This window comes from Myotis daubentonii, chromosome 18 (assembly GCF_963259705.1).
Source record: "Myotis daubentonii chromosome 18, mMyoDau2.1, whole genome shotgun sequence".
NCBI lineage: Eukaryota > Metazoa > Chordata > Mammalia > Chiroptera > Vespertilionidae > Myotis > Myotis daubentonii.
This window is the reverse complement of record NC_081857.1, coordinates 3,693,367-3,715,790: the sequence shown is the minus strand read 5'-3', so window position 1 is coordinate 3,715,790 and position 22,424 is coordinate 3,693,367. Positions and strand designations below refer to the sequence as shown.

The following is a 22,424-nucleotide window of genomic DNA, read 5'->3' as shown; positions in this document are numbered from 1 at the left end:
TCCTCACCCCGTGAGGCCCGGCCGTTAGGAAGGGAGCTGGGCACGTGTTGGCCTAGGAGGGGCACTGTGGTGTTGGCTGATGCGTCCACAGCATCACTGCTGTGAGGCAGCCACTGTTCATTCCCTCACATGGGGCCATTTCCCAGGCCTCCAATCTTCAAATAAAAGTTTGCTTGTTTTCAAATGTTATGCCATAAATTGACGAGGCTTCTCTTTTGCAACATCTACTATGAAGCTTAGAGACATATTTGTGCCCCACTGAGAACAAATATTAGAGATCTGTATCAGGCTTTTATTTTGTTTTACATATTTGTTTTGCATTTCTTGCTATAGTATATGAATCTCTATAAACCACATTAAATTTGGGAGAAAATGAAACAAATGAGTAAAGTTTGCCTTAATGCATCATAAGAAAAATTTTCTTTTTAAATTTAAGGAGTCAGAAAAAAAGTCAGAGTGAGAAGTCAAGGGAGAGAAAGGATTTCAAGAATATGATGTATGGATTTAAAATATAAAAACTCAACTCTCAATGGACTGGGGAAACGGAAGGGAAATGAAGAGGCAAGAGCAGGGAATTTCCCAAGCAATCTGTATTTATTTACAGAAATTAGACAAATGGTAGCAGAAAAATGACTTTGGGTAAACAAACTTATTATATGGTTTAAGTCAGTGGTCGCCAACCGGTGGTCCGCGGACAAGATCCAAAAGGTTGGCAACCGCTGGTTTAAGTCATATAAAATATTTAGAAATATTTATGATTCCACTCAAAATGATAAAAATAAGTCACAGTTAATCAAGAAAACAAAAATTACTTCATAAAAATGGAAAAACAAACAGGTTGTTATTAACCTGTTTCTTATCTGAGCTCCCCCAGCCCCCATATTAAGGAAAACCCTACACATGGCAGCATGAGTCCACTGCCCTCTAGCTTTCTGGATGACCAGCGTGGTCTAGGTGGTGTTTCAATCCCACAACCAGCACAGCCAAATCGTGTTCTTGCTAGACAGCCTCTCACCTTCAAAGTCGTTGTCATCTTTCCTAGACACCAAGGACTTGCAGTGATGTCACTGTTGTATGTCCACTCTGGTTCACACGGTTGAGCCACCTCCACTCAGAATTATCAGCTTCCAAATGTCTTGCTCCCCGTGCCCCAGAGAGCCCCAAGCTTGCTGGGAGCTTAGACCCAGTTCCAGGCAGCACTGAGGAGATTTGGGTTGAGTCCTGTCAATTCCAAGTCTATAGGTGGAAAATATACTCCAGCCCTAGCCGTTTGACTCAGTGGATAGAGTGCCAGCCTATGGACCGAAGGGTCCCTGGGTTCAATTCCAGTCGAGGGCACATACCTTGGTTGCAGGCTCCTCCCTGGCCTGGGCTCTGGTCAGGGTGTGTGCAGGAAGCAACCAATCGCTGTGTCTCTCTCACATGTTTCTCTCACATCGATGTTTCTGTCTTTCCCTCTCTCTTCCACTCTATAATCAATGGAAAAAAATCCTCAGGTGAGGATTTAAAAAAAAAAAGAAGAAAGAAATACACTCCAGATCACCCAACACACCTTCCCATCCCTTTCCTCCCACATATTGAATTAAAAAATTAAAATGTCTTGCCATAGCCAGTTTGGCTCAGTAGACAGAACGTCAGCCTGTGGAACTAAACAGACCCAGGTTCCATTCTGGTCAAGAGCATGTCCCTAGGTTGCAGGCTCAATCCCTGGTCCTGCTCAGGGCATGTGTGGGAGGCAAACAATCGATGTGTCTCTCTCACATCAATGTTTCTCTCTGTCTGTCTCTCCCCCTCCCCTTCCACTCTCTCTAAAAATCAATGGAAAAACATCCTCAGGTGAAGATTAACACACACAAAAAAAATAAAAGTAAAATGTCTTAAGAGCAAGCAGAGTAAAAAATTAAGTGCACTTAGTTCTCCTCTGCTAAAAGCAACATTTTTGTGCAAGGATGAGGTTTGGTTCCACTCTCCAGGACCACAGTGCCACAGCTCACCTGTTCCCACCTCAACTCTGCAATCCCCTCACTATGAATGAGCAGCCAACAGATGGCTATAAGTAAAGTATCTAACTCCCAAAGAAGTAGGTACATGTCGCAACTATGGTTACCATGCAGGGTCAACGAGAGGCCATTCAGAATAAGTGATGTTTTTCTGATCATATTTTATTCCTTCAAAGCGTACCATTTCTTTTAGACTGTGGTTAGTCTGCATACCAGTTGGTTAAAGATAAGCAAGACTTGGCTGTGGTTGAGGTTCTGCTAAGTGAACGGGAAGGAAGGTTCAGATCCCGGGAAAGGAGGGCAAATGTGTACAGTCCCAGGACAGAGAACCTTGGCACCTGGGTCACGCCGTAAAGACAAGCACTGTGCCCGCTCCAATCACACAATCAGAACACACCATAGCAGGGCCCTGCAAACTGCAAGCAATCAATAAGTATTTGCTATGAATAAACGTACTAACTGAAATAGATTATTCTGTAAAGGACTAAAAAGAGCTAAAGAACAAGCCCCCTGCCAGGAGGTGGCAAGGCCAGGCCTGCCTGGCTCCGGCGTCGGTGCTCTTCCCCTTCTCATCGGGAGAGAGGTTCGCTGAGGTCTCACGTAGAGGACCCCAAATCACAAGAAAAACATGCTCCATCTCCCTGGAAAGTCAATTTTACTCAAAGTTGGATAATTTTAAATATGTGTTATAAAAACTTGGTTACCAATTTTTAAATATTTGGTAACAAATACCAATCTATTATGAAAGAGAATACAGACTTCATAGCCATTTTCAATTACCTGGGCCATCATCTTTTGCAGTCTGCAACAGCCCCAGACTCTTAAGGACACAGTGCACTCTCCTCCTACAGGTCCATGGATAGAAGAAAATCTGAGACTCAAAACGTGGCTCCATAAATACTTGTTGAGCACCGCTAGCAGGCATGTGTTAAGTGCCAGCAATACAATGTAGTCCCTGACCTCAAAGACCTTAAGCTATTCTAAAAAAGAGAAACAAGTTAACCAATAATTAAGAGTGCTAAGACAGATGCCTGCAGAGGGTCCATAGAAACAGAGGGGCCTGTGGGGAATGTTGAAGAATTCCCAGGGAGTGACCCAGGCGCTACTCTCATCCCTGAGCTACTTCTTGAAAACGATACAGGAATTAATAATATGGGGGAGCTGAGGGGAAGTTACTCATGGAAAGAGAATAGTGTTTAATAAGTTATAAATTTTCAAAAAAACCACAGTATTCTGAAAGGGCCAGAACTAGTGAAAGAACAAGAGAAAGTAATCATATTACACTGGAAATATATACCGAAAAAGAAATAAAAAATTCATAAGATGCCCAACTTACAGTGCAAATATGAAAATGAAAACAATGAGATATTTCTTATCTATCAACATGGCAAAAATTTAAACCAACACTATTAAATATCACAGATAAAATCTGTACCGTAGATAAAAATATAGGATGGTACCTCTCTCAAGGGCAATCTGGCCATATACACAAAATTCAAATGTTGATGGATACTTATAACTATGGGGGAAAAATCCAACATACATCAAAAGAAATTAAGTAATTAGGTTGGCCCATCGATACAATAAAATACTGTGCAACCATTATAAAGGGTGAGGTAAGGTGTGGAAGGTTGGGAAAAACTGGTAAAAAGGCAGGTTAGGCTAATTTTTGAAGAACTGAAACTGCAGACACGTCGATATATTCCAATCTTACAGGACAAGACAAGGTGGCAGTGCCCCTCTGCTGCCTTCACTGGCCGCTCTGATTAACCTGAGAATCGCCGCTGATCAGCTATGGCCACCCTAATAATCCCACAAGTACTTTACCGTTTGTTATTTATGCCAGTTGTTATTCAACTAAATAAAGATCCGAGATCTTTCAGAAAGCCAGCCTTAAAATTACCCAGAGATTATACCCAGCAAATAAAAGGATTGTTTAATCACTTGGGTAAATTCTAAAGAATGAGGAGCCATGCAAACACACACAAAGGGGGGTAGGGGCGAGTTATAGAACAGGCTGTATACTAGGAATCCCTCTAAATGGTGTGCACATTCAGAGGCGTGTGACCTGGACATGTGTGCGGTGCACGCAGGTGTGTGTCTGCACATGCAGGAGCGCGTTCCAGGAAAGGGCTGGGAAACAGCCAGCAGCACACTGCTCCTCACAGCACTGTGCAGTTACATGATGAAGATGTGGCTGCAGCAGCAGGGGCTGGAATGGCTTCGACACTAGTCTAATCCCCTGAAATCACACCGTTTCTTCCAGCAATACTCGAAATGGTTCGTTCATCTTCTCAGCTAAAGTTTACCATACCTCCCCCATTATCAGACTTTTCACCAGTTCTTCCTAACTAACAGTGATTGGCACGCGAGTGTACCTACATTACAGTCCACCAGAACAGCATTCTTGCTGACTGCTTAAGGAAGGATGGGGGTGGAGGGTGTTCAGCAAGGTAGTGTAAAGAAAACCATTTTAGGCACAGATCACCTAGCAACTTAAGATGATTTGGGGCATGATTAAACAGGCTGTTAGGGCTGGGAGCACCAGTACCATGAATGACTGACTTCTCATCAGAACTGAATCAACTGTCATGTGGCCTCAACTGAAAGCTACACCCCCATTTAGTAACAGCTTGGTAAGGGGAAGGCATGTAAACAAAGCCATGGTATCTGTCTGTACACTAATTTTAAGTCACAACTCATTTGAGAAACATTAAAATATTTTAAACACGTTAATCAAAATAATATGTAACCACAGTAAGGCCTAATTTTCTATCTAGCTAACTGGGTCACGAAAAAATAAGATGTCCCAAATGAAAATGATCTGGATGTTAACATCTGCAAATAGCTTCAGTTTAAAATACAATTCTTCAGAGAAATGCAAAAGGCTCAGGATTTAAGGGTACCAGGATCAGCATACCAACTGTACAATCTTCATACTAACAGCTTCAAAATATGTTCGTAATCAATGCCTGGAGATGGCTGAAAGCAAGGCTAAGCGTTAGATCTGTAAGCCAGTGTCCATCTCTCCACACTGCAGACAGAAAGGAGTGCGGAACTCCTCTGGACCACATGGTCTGGACCTGGAAACCATGTAGAGCACTAAGGACAAACTCAGAAACAACTGTTGCTAAATACTTGATCATTCAACTGACTTGAAGTAGCAGTTAGTGGCTCCATGACCAAAACAGGTAGGAGACTTGGGTCTGCACTCAGCCTCTTTACAGGGCAGTGTTCTCACCTGAAAGGTGAGGGTGACAACTGTACACACCTCATGAGGTCACTGTGAGGATTAGCATGAAAATGCTGTAACGTGTTTAGTACATTAACTCGATAAAGACTTAGTAAATGCTGCTTATTCGCATTAGAAATACATTGGTGGCAAGGTGTGGAATCTCCTCCAAAATTTGCCTGTGTATCTGGCCACTGAGAAGGACAAGGTCTTGAAAATCATCTTCAACTCTTCAGCTGAATCCGGCTCTTCCAGGACCAGCAAGCCAAGCTTCAGTTCCTTGAAAGTGCTGTTTTCACTGGTTTCCAGAATTATGTATGTATCGTACCTTGCCAAGAACACTTTCAGCCCCACTCCCTACTCCTAGCACGGGCAACTGACTTGCAGCATCCTTCACATCTCTGTACACACCACTTCCTCCGGAGCCCTTCCCAAACCCTCCTGTGAATTCGGAAGGACCAGTCTGGATGGTTAATTGCAATCCAGTTCATGTTCCCATTGAGAACGACTAGTTTCTGATAAGCTTACTGTCCTTGTTCATTCACATTCTAATAAGATGTTTCCAGTTTAAAATCTAAATACCACCTTTCCAGAAAGTCAGCTCTGTTGCTAAGATAGGATCAAGCCTATTGTGCTTTATATTCTTAACTAGGGGCCCGGTGCACGAAATTCGTGCACTGGGTGTGTGTGTGGGGGGGGGAGTGTCCTTCAGCCCAGCCTGCCCCCTCTCACATACTGGGAGCCCTCAGGCGTTGACCCCCATCACCCTCCAATCGCAGGATCAGCCCCTTGCCCAGGCCTGACGCCTCTAACAGAGGCGTCAGGCCTGGGCAGGGGACCCTCATTTCCCCCCATCACTGGTTCTGCCCCCAGCCCAGGCCTGATGCCTCGGCCAGAGGCGTAGACCCCCATCACCCTCCGATCGCCTGATCGGCCCCTTGCCCAGGCCTGACGCCTCCGCCAGAGGTGTCAGGCTTGGACAGGGGACCCCCATCTCCCGCCGATCACTGGCTCTGGCCCCCGCCCAGGCCTGAGGCCTCTGGCCCAGGAATCATGCCTGGGCAGGGGACCCCCATCTCCCTCTGATCGCTTGCTCCACCCCCCGCCCAAGCCTGACGCCTCTGACCCAGGCTTCAGGCCTGGGCAAGGGGACCATCATATCCTCCCAACCCCAGGCTCCGCCCCCCACCCAGGCCTGATGCCTCGGCCAGAGGAGTTGACCCTCATCACCCTCCGATCACCAATCACCGGATCGGCCCCTTGACCAGGCCTGAGGCCTCTGGCAGAGGTGTCAGGCCTGGGCAGGGGACCCCCAGCTCCCCGTGGTTGCAAGCTCCGCCCCTGCCCAGGCCTAACACCTCTGGCCTAGGCGTCCGGCCTGGGCAGCGGGGACCCACAGCTGCAGCAGCCCCGCGATCGTGGGCTTCGCTTTAGGCCCAGGCAAGGGACCCCTAGCTCCCGGGACTGCCAGCTTCGACCGCGCCCAGCTCCCATCGCTGGCTCCACCCCTACTTCTTGCTATCTCTGGCCAGGGCAGCAAAGGCACCTGATTCTCCAATCATGGCTGGGGGGCAGGGCAAAGGCGGCCCCAGGGCCGCCTTTGCCCTGTCCCCCAGCTCTTAGCTCCCCCCTGGGTTTCCGATCACTGTCAGTGGCAGGGGGCTTCTTCCTGCTTTCCCTTTCGCCTCCCTGCATTGTGCCTACATATGCAAATTAGCCGCCATCTTGTTGGCAGTTAACTGCCAATCTTAGTTGGCAGTTAATTTGCATATAGCCCTGATTAGCCAATGAAAAGGGTATCGTCGTACGCCAATTACCATTTTTCTCTTTTATTAGATAGGATATGTCTGTTAAAACGGTATCAGATGAAAGCCAACCTATTCAAGGGATCTGCTGTTTACTGGTTTTCACCCAAGAGATGTTTTTGAAGAATTCCACAGCTTAAAAAGCAAAAAGGATGAAAATAATCCCCAACTTATCGATAAGAACCTCGGGGCAGAAAAGTGAAATGATTTTGTTCAGCACAGAAAGCTAGACAGAGTTATAAATGCAATAAGGAGCCAAGGTTCCGGTTCTGTTTCCTTCCACTATAGAGCCATTTTTGAGCACTGAGAACCATTCAAGAGAATATAAGCAATAATCTTAAAATGCAACAAGTACTCATTCAATGCTACGGAACAACTTGCAAAGCTTTTTAAACTATGGGTGTCCTCTACGGTAGAAGAAGCTCAAGAGGGAAGGCTTGGCCCTTTGCATGTTGAAAAAGTTGTATGGGTGCCCTGGCTGGGTAGCTCAGTTGGTTTAGAGTTGTCCCGATATGCCAAGGTTTGGGGTTTGATCCCCAGTCAGGGCACATATAAGAATCTACCAATGAATGCATAAATAAGTGGAACAAATTGACCTCTCTCTCTCCCTTCCTACCTCCATTCCTTTCTCCAAAAAACAATTTTTTTAAAAAGTGCCACGGGTGATTCTTATCCCAGCAAAGGTCAAGAACCCATAGTTTAATCAATCAGCATCGCTTGCTAAATATCTACTCTCTCCCCAGCAAAGTGTTTCTGAGACAAGAATTACTTATATAAACTAAATAAGAGAAAAAATAAGACTGAGTATAATGAAGTGCTGAATTTGCTAAATTCAGAGAAAGTAGCACAAGAGCACAGGCTTGGATGAGCTATTTGTGGAGCAAGAATAATGGACAGATAGGTCCCGAATGATAAACAGGCGAAGTTTTCATGTAGTGCAGCGTTGAGTCCTAAGGATCCAGGAACAAAGAAGCAGAGTGCACTTTCCCACCCTGGCCCTGCACCCACTTCAATCGCAATAGCTGCATGCTTACCTTTCATGCAGGAAGCTTCAGCCTCAAATTCATTTAAAAAAGAATTCTGATGGCTTTTAAGAGTTTGAAAACTCTCTTATTTACAAATGCAAAAAGAAAAAAATCAGTGGTGAAGTAACTTATCCCAAAGTCACAAAACTAACCAATGGTCTAGAACAGCGGTCACCAACCTTTCGGACCTCACGGACAACCATCCGTTGGCGACCGCTGGTCTAGAACCCAGGTCCTCAGCTCTCAACCCTCGGCACACACACTGCACCCACCACGACATCCCAAGAGAGGGACCATGTGAGCTTCTCAGAGCACCCGAAACACCAGCCTGACCAGAACCCATGGTCTGTTTCAGGTCCTGTGTCTCAAACCTGGATGGGACTGTGGAGGGGGAGGAGAAGTGAGAGGAGACTGAGCAAGCAGCAGAATAAAACACAACCCTCGCAAGGCAGGTCTTAAACACAATTTTAGGGAGATTTTTTTAAAAATTAAAACCTGATCAAAGAAACGCCATGTTTGTGATGGGCCTGTAAGGGGACTTCCTGGTGGAATCGTTCGGTCATGCTCTTCAAGGAAGTAGTAAAAGGTAAGAATGCAGAGGCAGACGTGGGAGTGGGGCATTCAGCAGAAGGGCCTGAGATCCAGGGCCAGTTTACATTTGCCACAATGCAGCAGCTCCGCTGTATAATTTCAGAGGACCATAGGGGAGTTGCTCCCTCTCCCAAGGTGTTGGCCACACCTGGAAATGGACACCCTGCCGTCAGATGCCCCAAATCACTGGAGAGCCAAAGCTCCTCCTCTCCAGCAGCACATCTAACTCTTGTGCCCATGTAAGAAAAACTACTACAGGACTGTGAAATGCTTTTGCTCTGCGTCTGTTAATCCCACAGCATCCTCTGACACTGGTATTATCACCATCACACTGCTGAAAGAGACAACCACAGAAGTCAGTGCCAAGGCCAACTGAGATGTCTAGAATTTAGTGTTCAGACTCAATGCTCAGTCCACACACACAGTGGCTTGAGCACAAACCTCAATCCTCACATTTCTATGTTGATCACACAGTGAATGTATAATCTAATAGGACCCACCCAATCATGTCTGAAATGACATGTCTATCACTGAGTTCACTGCCTATTCCCCAAATGCCTCCATCTTCCACTTCCCTACTTCTGTTCATCTAAACTCAAAACCTTGTTTCCCCTTTGACTCTAATTAGCTGCTAAACACTTAAATTAAGGGCTTTGATCATAGCTCAAAGAACAAAAAAATTCAATGACTCTCTACTGCCCAGCAAATGAAATCCAAACTCCTTCACCAGCACCACAGCATGGGAGCCCTGCTAACAGTCACAGCCTGGTTTCCCCCAGTCTCCAGAACAAGCCCAGGTTATCACTAACCTGCAAGTGTTGGCTATTCCCCAAGCACACTCAGTGCTTACTAAGCATGTGACCTTGGGAAAGTCACTTAATCTCGGCTTTATTTTACTCAACTATAAAATGGGTATAATAATACTTGCCTGAAAGGACTAACTGAAGTAATAAGAATGAGAGTGCTGCTATAAATTTTAAGGTACTATAAAAACACCGACATTATCATTATGTCACAGTTATGATAATTTTATACCTGCCTTGCTCCAGAAAGGATAGAAAGTAGCTCACATAAAACAAAAATAACAGGAGTTTAAAGTAGAAGCAATAAAAAAAATACCAAACAAAATGGGATGCGGAATGCCGCTAAGAAAAATGCATACCACAATTGCCTATGTAATCTTCCAGGTTAATGATTTGGCCTGAACACTGTAGTTTGACTTGGAAAGAAAACTAAGTCAAGCATACAGTGTCCAAAAAACTGAAAACAAAACCACTAGTCAGAAATAAACTAGTTCCTACTATAAGACCAGGCAAAAATTTCTCCTACAGGTTCTTATTCTGCGATGTAAATGGACAGCATGCTCGTCGTCTTCATCCTGGATGATCTATTTCATTACGTCATATCAGATCGAAAGCCTCTTGAGGTCAGGTAATTGTCTTATTACGTCTGTATCTCTAACAGCACTTAAAGCAATTAGTCTACAAACAACACACCTCAATTTTTTTGAAATTTTTTATTGATTTTAGAGAGGGAGTGGGAGAGATAGAAACATCAATGATGAGAGAGAATCAGTGACCAGCTGTCTCCTGCACACCCCACACTGGGGATCGACCCCACAACCCAGGAATGTGCTCTGACCAGGAACTGTGACCTCCTGGTTCATAGGTGGATGCTCAACCACTGAGCTACGCCAGTCAGCCAACACAACTCGATTTTTATATACTGGTTTCCATGGGTCCAATCTCTCCCTTCCTATTTCCAACTCTCTTGCACACTACCATATCAAACCTAAAACATCACTTTTACCACAAGATTCCTTACTTTATAAAAACCTCCCCAGCCTCTCTGCGCACGGAACAAATACCTCCTTCTTCACCTTCACAGCACAATCTAGACCATGACCTCCCATCTTCTCCCTCCTCTAATGTTTTTGCCCTTTTGAGCTCAGCTTAAAAATTTCACCTCCTACTGAAAGTCTGACTGGCAGCAACGTGGTGTAGGGAGACTGGAGAGGAGGAGACTGGAGAGTCAGAAGTCTTGTGTTCTGATCCGTTACTCATCTGTTCAGAGACTGTGGGCAAGCCGCTGACCCACTGTGAGACCCTCTCAGCATCTACTAGCAGTTATGGCTTACGACCAGTGCATCTATCTACACTACCTTCCAGCTATAGGGTTCTAGGATGGGTGGGCTCCTACAAACGCAGACACACCCTCATCTCTACTCTGATCCTTATTATCTGTTACATATTTTAATATGTAATTACAAGCACTGTCTTTCAATCTTCTCTAAGTAAACATATCAACTGTCCCACAGCAGAGCCTTATAGTCCCTTGCTGTCCCCAAAGATAACCAGCACAAGAGCAGGCATATAACAGACACTTTGCATAAGCAAAGAACTGTTTAAGTAACTATTTTTTAAAAGATTGATTATACTATACTTGCTTGCTGTAGTATGAATCAGCAAAAACGGGGGGCTTTCCCCCTCCCCCATTAAACAGACCATTAAAATAAGTGACTAAGACAAGAAAACAGCTAAGTCACTTTTCTCTAAGAAGTATATTCACTTAGTAGGTTATAAAGCCAGTCAGTATAACCCCATTATTTAAGGTGACCACCTGCCAAACACAACTGAGTTAACATACACAACATAATGTTTATTATCTTTGATTGCTAAGTGAATGCCCACCAGCAAAATAAAAATAAGACCAACCTAAAATTTTTATTATTTTCTAATTTTACATACACATTATTGCTATAGTTCCAACATAAAAACCGATAAAGTGACGCAGCGGATGAGGAAATAAATCACGTGACAAACTGTACTTAATATTGCAGGCTGCATAAAGCTACTACAACCAATACTCATATTGAGCTTAGTTTTGTGCTTTTCACATTGTCTTTTTGAAAAAATTAATAATATGGCTCCTTTTCTGGATGAATACCCAGGGCCCTGGACGGTACTTAAAAAATAATCTGATACATCGAGAGGTTGCTGATTCTTCTTTTGCTCTTTACTAGTCCTGTCAGCAGAATCTAGGCAACAGTGAAAACCTGAGTGTTTAACTGGAAAAAATAAATTAAAAAGAAAAAACAAAGAAGTGATATCAGTCACTGAGTACAAACAAGATACCATATCAATACTCAATAAGTTAACTTCCTGTAGTTAAAACACACAGCTCTATAAACTACACACGGTACATAAAGAGCGTCTTCCATCAGAGGTTCTGAAGCTCAAGACAATTCTCATTTCCAACTTGAAATATCCCGTAAATGGACCAGTAAGTCAGGCCCTGGCTCCACTCGTGCTATTTTTGGTCCCAGTGCTATTACTGCTGAAAGAGTTTATAAGGGCTCATTGCCAGCATAGACACGGTCAGAAAGATGTCAGTACAACACAAAACCGATTTGTTCCAAAGAAGAAATATAAATCTACAAAATTACCCAATTATCCTTATTCACAAAATGTCAATAATGTGCAAAAACATCCAGTAAAAGAAGATGGAGAAGGAAACTGCTATTCTGTGAACCATAATTATTACCTCGTTCAACCTTGATTCCACTCTGAAAGATATTTATCTTATTTAAGCAACACAAAAAGATAATAAGGGAGAATTCTGGCCCAAAGAATGTCCTTAAAAGGAAGAGGAGGAAAGACTCCATCCAGGAGGGATGCAGAAACCCGAAGAAGGCAGATGTGGAACTAGCTGATCCACACGCTACCTACCACCCAATATTAGATTTCCCCGGAGAAATACATAATAAGCATGTTTGCTCAGGCATTTAACATTAAAGGAGGCAAGAGCAACAAGAACAGGGGTGACCGAAAAGGGGTATGTTTTGTCTGTGACTTGTTCTGTTCTGTAAACAGTAATTATTTGAATAGTTCTAAATGCAATCACTTCCATTAGGAAAACACATCCCTGCTGAAAGTGAGGTTTCACAGTCTTTATGAATTACAAAAACTGTGTAACTGAACCAATACTGTTGCATAAAAGCAAATTAATGACAGTCACACACCAGAGTTTTAAAAGAAAATTAATTTTAATAGTGGCCATGTAAAGACTGGGGCTGTGGGTTTTCAATATTAAATACAAAACAAAAATAACTGGTAACAAGGCAGTCATCACTACATAATATTAGTGTCTTTCTGCAACAAAGGAAATAGATATTCATGAAGATGAGTGACCAATTGAAAAAACACAACTAAATTCAAGATCCAGTAATACAGATTTAAGAAACTTTAAATATTTCATTTTGAATGGAAAACACTTATGAAAGATAGCATTTAAATGTTCAGTTCTGGGATTATAGAATCATCTGCTTAAGATATTAAAGGCTCCTTTAAACACATTTGGTGGCTTGATAAGAGCAATTTAACTTATTTCAGAATCCACTGACCAGGTGGATAACAGCTTAACAATGACTTCAACCCAGACAGCAGTGAGACATTTCATTTCTGCTGCTTTATACTGCCTATCGGTTCAGAAATCGGTAAATTAAAAATACGGCACAATGCCACACCATTTAAACCTGAATAGCAGTAGTTGTTTGTATTTCCCCTGACTACTGGGATTTTTGATGACAAAATGAAAGAAATTAGAAATTAGTTTGGGAAAGAGGTTAAAAATTACTTGTACAAAAATAGCTTACAAGCAGACTGGTCCTTTCTTTTTTTTCTTCTTTTTTTAAAAAAATATATATTTTATTGATTTTTTTACAGAGAAGAAGGGAGAGAGAGAGAGAGTTAGAAACATCTATCAGCTGCCTCCTGCACACCTCCTACTGGGGATGTGCCCACAACCAAGGTACACACGCCCTTGACCAGAATTGAACCTGGGACCTTTCAGTCCGAAGGCTGACACTCTACCTACTGAGCCAAACCAGTTACAGCCATACTGGTCCTTTTAAAAATTAAAAGCATTTGGTCAGCAGTGATAAGAATTTTCAGGACATAAATTCAAAAGCACCGGTGGGGCAAGGTAAGGAGGAAATGACAATGGGTTTTCTGAAAATTTGTGGAAGCCACCTGACATATGCAAAAGCAGACAGGCACGGGACAACTTCTGGAGGCTCAAAAGTAACATAAAATACTCCATCCAACAAGCTTGGCTCACAAGTCAAAGTTAGGAATAAAGCAATACTACCACATTCCCAGGCATTTTAATCCTCACTAAGATAAACTAATTGGATAAAAAATGTCTAACAGGAAAATCTACTCAGATGTCAAAAATCATAAGTGAAATCACTACCTCAATTTTAAAAATCACTAATCAATCAAAATAAAATGCACAAACTTGTCCAGACTAAAACGAACCCAAAAAGAATTATGAATTATATTTTTAAAAACTGTTTGCAAAGCACAAGCTTTCCTGTTAAGTATTCTACTTCATTTTAAACACTATAATCTCAACCTAAAAGAACAGCTAGCCCTCATTCTCTTTAACTTCACTTTATTCGTGGAAATAGATACAAGGAACACACATAGTCTCTCCTTTAGCCTGGGCTGTGCTCTGATTAAGTCAAGAAACAGCTTCCGAGAGTGTGGGGGGTCAGGAAGAAGCCATCTAAAATGAGCATGCACCTGGACCACTTCCAAGATGACACTTATTTAAGGCCTATAGTCTCCATTTGAGAATTTGAGGAAATGAATTTTTACAATAGCATGGAAAGCCAATCAGAATATAAAAGGCCAGTTCATAATATTCATCCTTTTCTGTATTACAGAAATTGTACCAGTGAAATTTTGTTTGTAAAATGCAATGTCCATTTTCTCCTCTTGGATAAAATACCTACAGCCTCGGTGGTGGTTAAATTGCAGCTATAAAGGAAATTGTCCCGAGATAAATGGTTTCCCTATGAGAAGGTTTTGCTGCTACACTTCACCTCAGGACAATAAATCAAATTAACTGCACCTTGTCCTCTGTCCAATGACATCATCAGTTTGACCACATCTTGGGAATCTGGTGCAAAAACATATGCTACTTAAGGCAGGAAATCATATTCCTGCTTTTTGTCCACCTGACCTCAAGCTTCAGATCTCTGAAACAGTCATTCACCTGAACAGTCTGGTGGAAGCCGCAGATTTTTTTCCCCCTGCTGCATTTCAGGGCCTGCCTACTGGAGGTTATGAAAAACGGTAAGAACTAGTTATTTGAAAATGGCTTTAACCCATTAAATCTAGATATTTGTTACAAATTAAACTGAAAATCAAAGTCTCACCAAATCTGTAGCTAGCAACTGACCCTAAAGGGCCTTAACATAATTTCAGAGGTTTAACACATCAGTGTTTAACAACAATTCTGATACTTTCCTCTCCCAGCCTGGGAAAAAACCCTATGAGAAGCAACACCATGATTTTAAAAACACACTACGACTATACACAATAAAATGGAGGAAAAACTTCATCAAGGCAAAGACCAAAATTCAAAATTACTGTTTCTTCTACATAGTTGAAATTAATCTGCGTTTCGCCGACCAACTGTCCTAAACCTACATAGAACAAAATCAATTCTGACAATTTTAAGAAGAGGGGGCGGGTGTGCTGGGAGGGTGGTAAGTTCAGAGATCAGGGTGGACACAAATGACAGTGTTTATTCCTCCATTTTACTCATTTAATCATGACACAAACACTCAAAGAAAACAGAACCCCATTTCTGCTTTCGGGAGTGCTCCAATGAAAATAAGCAAATCTGTGACAGTGACAGCACAGAATTAGTATCAGCCCCATTTTAAATTCCAATAAAGAGGTTGAAAAGGGAGCGCAGCCCTGAGAAGTTCTGAAAGTGCTGTAAATTAGGATTTATAAAATACTTGGCTATTCCCCAACTAAAAAAAAAAAAAAAAAAGATTGGTTTCAAAAATCCTGCAGACCCACCTTTACAAAGCTAGCAAGTGTTTAATTTGGGGGTTGGAAGCAGAGGGCAAGGGGCTCCACCAAAACAAAGTGAAACCCAAAAAGGCTTCATTCAGCCTCTGAAAATAGGACATTCCCCCCCCCCCCCGCCCCCCTTAGGCCCATATTACTGCACACTGTAGGAAAGTCTTCTGAGAGAAAACAGAACAAGGCAGAGTTAATGCTCAGCTCGGGGCTGTGGGAAGGCTGCTGAGGCCTCGGAGGGTCAGCTGTGCCCGCGGAGGAGGGGGTGCGTGAGGACTGGGTGAGGGGAGGCATTTTGGTTATTAGTAAATAAATCAGGCGGCAGAGAACATGAGGCCTAGGCAACTGCAGGAGGAGCCAGGCCTCGCTCCCCCTTCTCTTCCCGGCACAGCCTGGGTTTGATCTCAGAGCCCTGTGGATTGCCAAGGAAAAAAAAAAAAGAATCATATCGAACCACAAAAGCACATGGGGCGAATGTAAAATATAAACACGGCGTTGGGCTGTGAGTGGCTGTTATTAAAGGTCTGAATTACTAAACATGAGAGGCGGGGAAAGCCAGGCGGCCATTTCAATAATATAAACCTCCCCGAATTAGACATTATTCAAATGAGAGAGGATCCGCGCAGCGGCGAGCAGGGAGGACCCAGCCCCCGGCGGGCAGACGCGGCCGCGGACCGACGGGGATCCCCGCCTCCCCCCTCCCACGGGAGGGAGACCGGGATGTTCTGAACTTGTTAGGCCGGGGGTCCCGGCGCCGGCCGGCCTCACCGCCGCGTTCCGGGGACCCGGGGGCGCTCCGGGGTGCGTGCCCCGACTCCCGGAGGGTCAGGGAGGGGCGCGGGGGCCACAGCACGCCGGCGCTTCCACCCGGCTCCTCGGGGACTGCGCCCGACGGGGACCCACGGAGCTGCTGACCGCCGGCCCGAGGACATGCCCTCCAAGGGGGGCTGCCCGAGGGTCGCCCGAGGGCGCGAGGCGGAGCCCACTGTCGCCCTGCGCACCCCGGGCGCGGGCCTGCTCGGGTCGGGCCGCCCCCCGGGGAACGAGCGGGCGCAGCGAGGTGCGGGGCCGTGACCCCGGCCAGACCCGGGTCCCGAGCGGCGGCGGGAGCTCCCCGCGGACGCCCCCCGCCGCCCCGCCCCGCCGCGCCACTCCCGGGGGCACGCGTGCTCGGGTCCGGCCGCCGGGTCCGCCCGGGCACGCCGCCTCCCGGCATTGTGCCGCCGCCGCCCGGCCTCCACGCCCCCCCGCCCGCCCGCCCGCCGGGCCGCCCGCCGCTATGAATATGTAAAGCGTCTTCATTGTCCTGCTCGGCCCCGGCCCCGCCGCGGACCCGCTCGGGCTCGGGGTGGCGAGGAGGCGGAGGCCGGGCCGGGTCGGGCAGCCGCCGGGCCGGGCCGCAGCCCCCGGTGCCCCGGGTCCCCCTCCGCCCGGCCGCTGAGAGCCTCTCCCCCTCTGCTCGGCGCCCGGCGGGGGCTCGGCGCTCCCCGGCCCCCCAGCGCCCCGCCGTTAATTATAATAATCCTGAGTACTAATAAATTATGCTAAGTCGCGGGGGGGCCGCGGGAGCCGGGCTCGAGTATGAATATGAATATGTAAAATGCCGTAATGATTACCTGCTGCTGCTGCCGCCGCGGCTGAACTCTCATCTTGACTCGCTGCTCCTCCGTCCGCCATTTTGAATATTTTAACCAAAATCGCCGGGTCGATAAGCCCTCCCTCGCTCCGGCTCCCCTCCCCCCGCCCGCCCTCCACACCGCCCCCTCCTCCCCGCCCCTCCGCGCCTTCCGTCCCCGGGCGCGCGACAGGGGGCGCACAAGGCCGCCCGCGTGGAGGAGCCCCGCCCCTTCGGGCGCTCTGCGCACGCGCCTCCTGGCCGCCGCGGCTCCTTAGTCGCTGAAGCGCCCTCAACCTGCCAGTCACCCCTTTGCTCCACTTTCCTGTCTGGGCTTTGCGCATGCGCGAATCAAATCTCTTCCACGCGCCTGAAGGACAGTCGGCGCATGCGCGACCTCCTGGGGCTCCCTCCAGCGCGTAACCAGTGCAGTGGGGGTACGTGGAGCGCCCGGGCTTCGCACAGCCCTCCCCCTCCTCCTCCTCGCTCCCCCCCAGCTTTGCCCCGGTTTCCCCGGGCTCAGGGCATTCTAAAGGCAGGGCAGGGCGCCCGCGGCCCGGAGCGTGGAGACTCGTGACTACACGTGGGCGCACACTTTGAGGCTTTCCGCGCGGTTGAAACGCCGGCCACCGGGCGGGGCCGCGCCTCCGCTAGGTGACTTCCGGCCCTGCGGGCAGGTAAGGCGGAAATGCCGCCGCCGGGCCGAGGCACCTGCTGAGCCTCGCGCGGGCGGCCCGCTCGAAATTTGAATCGGAGGAGTCCCCGCCCTTGGCTCTGCCGGAGCCGCCGTCCGCGGGCCCAGCGGGGGCGCGCCCCGGGTTAACTTAATTAGCCCCCGTCCCTTCCGCTCTGCAGCCTCGCTTTTCCCGCCGACCCAGCCTCTGCCCTCGGGCGGATCGCACGGAGCGGCGGCCCCTGGCCGTGGGAGGACAGGCTTCCTCCCCTTCCCTGGCCTAGGAACTTCTGTTAAAACCCAGCAAGAAAGTGGAACTGATGGCCTATAAGTAATAACGGCGAAATCAGCAATAGCTTCATGGATTTTACTTGGCTGCTATCTCAGCGTAAATAGGATAGGCGTTTTCCATTGCAGATAGTATTTCTTTGTAACTAGCCATAATGTCCTAACACTTCTTTAACTTGAATGGTAAATTTCCCTGGACAAAACCCAGGTGTAATTTCTTACTAAAGAGCTAAGATTTTTTCCAGTTTTTTAAATTTTATTTGTCAATTAGTTTACATTCAATATTATTTTGTATTAGCTTCAGCATAGTATTTTATGATCAGCAAAGAAAAGGGTTTTTTGTTTTCTATTCTGAGTATTATTTTTTTAATTTAAATTCTTTATTGTTGAAAGTGTTACATTTTTAAAAATTTCTGTGGGGAGCTGATATAGGGTTAAGCCTAGGACTGACCTGTTGGCAGAGTCACAAACAAGTCTTCTGAGTCTTAAACAACCCAATCCAAGAGGTGACCGCTGATTTACACGCACTGTCATTTAAAAAATAAAAATGGGGGAATTTGCCGGAAGCCAGTCCACCCTTGCTGCTTGACACAGTCACTCCAGGGAAGAAACATCTGCACAGCTTATGTTTCAAGGGACCTAGTATATATGCCATATGTTTGCTCCCCCTCTTAGTGCTATGTGTTTTAAACAGGACCACTTCCCAGAGAAAGGTTGTTTCTCCAGGTGGGGATTTTTTCCCTGGAATTAGGGATTAAACAGGACTAAGGAAGGGAATAAATCCGTAAAACCCCTTAACTAAGTGCCAGGCCGGTAGTTAATCACTTTAACTACGAACAATCACACTTAAGCAACATAATCTTTACTTAGGATAATCTCCTTCAGTTACTTCCTTGTAGCTTGGTAGAACAATAGAGTAACCTTGGAATGGAGATAAGAAATGCCCTAACCTTTGGAATAGAGTGGATAGGATTAAAATCAACTGGTATAAATACAGATGTAACAGGACAATAAAGAGAGAACCTGGCTATGCTGATCAACTGAACGCTGTCTCCGTGTCAATCCTTCTTCGCCGACTCCATCTACACCTTTGGGAACCCCTTGACCTGCTGAGGCTGGACCCCAACAATTGTCCAAGATTGTCCGAGAGAGAAATGACTGTAAAGCTTAAATCAGGTTAGAATTGCAGATTCTTGTTTTAACTGCTGAAGTTTTAATCGTGGGTCTTAGCCAGCACCTTGAGTTCCTTACACTGCAAAAGTATAGTTAAAGAAAACTATTGTTAGTTTCAGCCGGTGAATTTGGGGTGGGATTGATTTACTCACAGTAATGAAGCATTAGGGTGTGTGCATGACTGTTTACACCAAGTAATTGGACCACCCTGTAATCTAATTATTTCAAACCACGCCAGCCAACACACATATGAGGAAATGCAAAATCTAATCATGTTGCAATTACTCAGGAAATGGCTCTAAATTATGTTCACTAGCCTTACTATAGGGGAAGCCAGAATCATCAACCTATCTGAAACCAAGTTAAGTATATGCCTTTGCTCTGAATCTGGAAACATCTCCACTATGGAATAGAGCTCAAGTACCCTTATTTAAATTCCTATCTTCTGTTTAATATTTGTTTTGCTCTTTGGCTCAAAAGGGGACATCTGTAATACTTTCAGCAATAAAGATAATTTTTAAGTAAATTAATATTCTTTATTAATTTCAGTAAAAGGAAGTTTTCATGGAATGAATTATTGTTTAAGAATAGCTCTCTGAGGAAAAAAATAGTTTGACATAATCTGTGTCGATTCATTTTCCTTTTAATGAAAATATTTATTTTTCTATATGTGTTTCCAGGCCGCCTAGCACAATGCATAGGCATAGTAGTTACCCATAAATATTTGTTGAATAATAAATAATAATACAGTTATATGCATTAGGAGTATTTTGAAAAAGTGATGGTCATTTAACAGATATTTATGACTATCTGCTTTCTGCCAGAAGCCTGACTAGGTGCTAAGGATATGAAAATGTGTAAGGTGCTGATTTGACCTCAGCTAACTCATATGAATCAACTTTTTTTAATCCTCACAACTCAGGGTTGGAAATCCATTAATTCTAATTTTCTAAGATGGGGAACTTAAGACATAGAGATGTTACAAAACTTGGCTGAATTAGGGTTCTCCCAAGGAAAAAAACCAATGGGAGATAGAGATATATATGATTTTCATTATATTTATTTATATGTGAACTAGAGGCCCAATGCATGAAATTCATGCATGGGTAGGGTCCCCAGGCCTGGCCGGTGATCAGGGCTGATCTGTGGGGCAACCAGCGGGGCGATCTGCGGGGCGGGGGGGTCCCCTGCTGGCACCCATGTTGGCCAGCCTAGCGCGGCCTACTCGCCGGCCCCATCCCCCGCCACCGCCGCTGGTCACCTCCCTCTGTGGGGCAATGGGGGGGCCCCAGCTGGCACCCGCCATGACTGGCCTGGGGCCTGCAGGCTGAGGGCAGCTCCTGCATTGAGCGTCTACCCCCTGATGGTCAGTGTGCATCATAGCAATTGGCCGTTTGGTTCAGGGGTCCTCAAACTACAGCCCGCGGGCCACATGCAAATACAAATATTGTATTTGTTCCCATTCTGTTTTTTTACTTCAAAATAAGATATGTGTAGTGTGCATAGGAATTTGTTCATAGTTTTTTTTTAAACTATAGTGCGGCCCTCCCAACGGTCTGAGGGACAGTGAACTGGCCCCCTGTTTAAAAAGTTTGAGGACCCCTGGTTTGGTTGATTTGCATATTATGCTTTTATTATATAGGATAGGATTTGTTATAAGGAATTGGTTCACATAATTATGGAGCCTGAGAAATCCCAGAATCTGCAGTCTGAAGGCCTGAGAAGGAGAGTGAGTGGTTTAAGTTCCAGTCAGAATCCAAAAGCCAGGTCCAACTTTATGTTCCCTCCACCATTATCCCACACCCTTCGTGAGCCTTCCCACACACATTCCCTAGATTCCTGTCTGTGTAAGTTAGAAACCGCAAATAGTTCTTTTTGAGTGTAGTCTACCTCCTCATGAGTCCTGCTAGGCAGCTCAGGTCTCATGGTAACTCAGTGGCCCATGGTTAAGTATTCAGTCAGTAGCAGGCCAAGAGCTTTCTTGAATGAGCAGTAGTTATTCCTCAAGGATGGCAGGACTTTGCTCTAAATCCTAAGGGTTTGAGCCGCCATTCACCTGCAAGGGCTGCCACCGGCTCCTAGCAGCATCACCTTCAGCCACAGACACTTCAAGCACCATGGGATCTGCTGGATCAGATGGCTGAGGGCGGAGCAGTTTGCACAGCACTCTGGACCTATTTCACAGCCTTCTCTTGTTCTGGGCCTCATGCAACACTAACAGCTTCTCGTGTCACTTGGTGAATGGGTTGGACGGACACCCAGATGAGGAACAAGTTGTCTCCATGTCTTCTAGTGCACTCGGAAGTTTTCCCAAGGACGCTTCTGATCCTGCCTCAGATATTTCCATGGTCTTCTTCCTTGAGCAGGTGGAGAGGGCTTCCATTAAATTAACATCTCTTAACATTCATAAAAGTATGCCATCCCTACTGACTGTAGCTGGCTGCTGCGGTTTATGTGCTTACCCTGAATGTGCAATGTAGAATATTTGTACTTCTCAGAGAATGTACACTGAAATCTTTACAAGTCATTACTTATCAAAAAGCTCAATATTATCAGAAAACTATCTGATGGATACATAGTCCATTTTTCCCTCAGGTTCCGGGTCAGCAAATTCATGAGACTACGCTTCCTACTGTCCCATCCAAGCCCTGGACAGCTCCTTAGGCTGAGCCTAGACTCTTTCTTGCTCAAACCTGATTCTTCCCCACCAGCGCTTCAGGTTGTGTTGGCATCTCATCAGCATTGGCATGCGAGATGAAATCCATTTGTAATTCCCATACTCTTAAAAGCCATACTGTCAGAAAGCCATGCACTTGAAATACATTATTTTGTCCCCTTGTACGATTCTTTCCTAGAATTATGTCTTGGACTTATGTCATCAGCCTACATTAAAATCAAAAGGAGGAAAAAACTCTGAGAAATGTATCATATTTATTGTGAGAGTATTTGGGGGTGTCTGCTTTCTTTCTGAGGATTCATTCTTAATATCTCTGATGGGCAGAGGTTAAGTAATGTTGTCCCATTCATGTTCAGCTGTGTCTGGCCATACCTAGCAGAGTGACATAGATCAGCAAATGTCTGTCTGCTTGAAGGTCTACAACAAGCATGTCAAACTTGCGGCCCACGAGCCACACGCGGCCC

The 22,424-nt window shown here is 45.5% G+C and overlaps 1 protein-coding gene across 2 annotated transcripts in view; it reads right to left on the bottom strand.

The window, feature by feature from the left end:
- POU2F1 (POU class 2 homeobox 1) overlaps positions 1-17,253 on the bottom strand; it is a 138,595-nt gene extending 121,342 nt beyond the window's left edge. For both annotated transcript variants that reach the window (XM_059673981.1, XM_059673979.1), the window contains exon 1: positions 17,151-17,253. Coding sequence is in view for 1 of the 2 variants with exons in the window: in XM_059673979.1 (XP_059529962.1) it covers positions 17,151-17,211 (61 nt within the window). In the remaining variant the exon portion in view is untranslated. The remainder of the gene's footprint in view (positions 1-17,150) is intronic.
- Between the last annotated feature and the right edge of the window lie 5,171 nt (positions 17,254-22,424).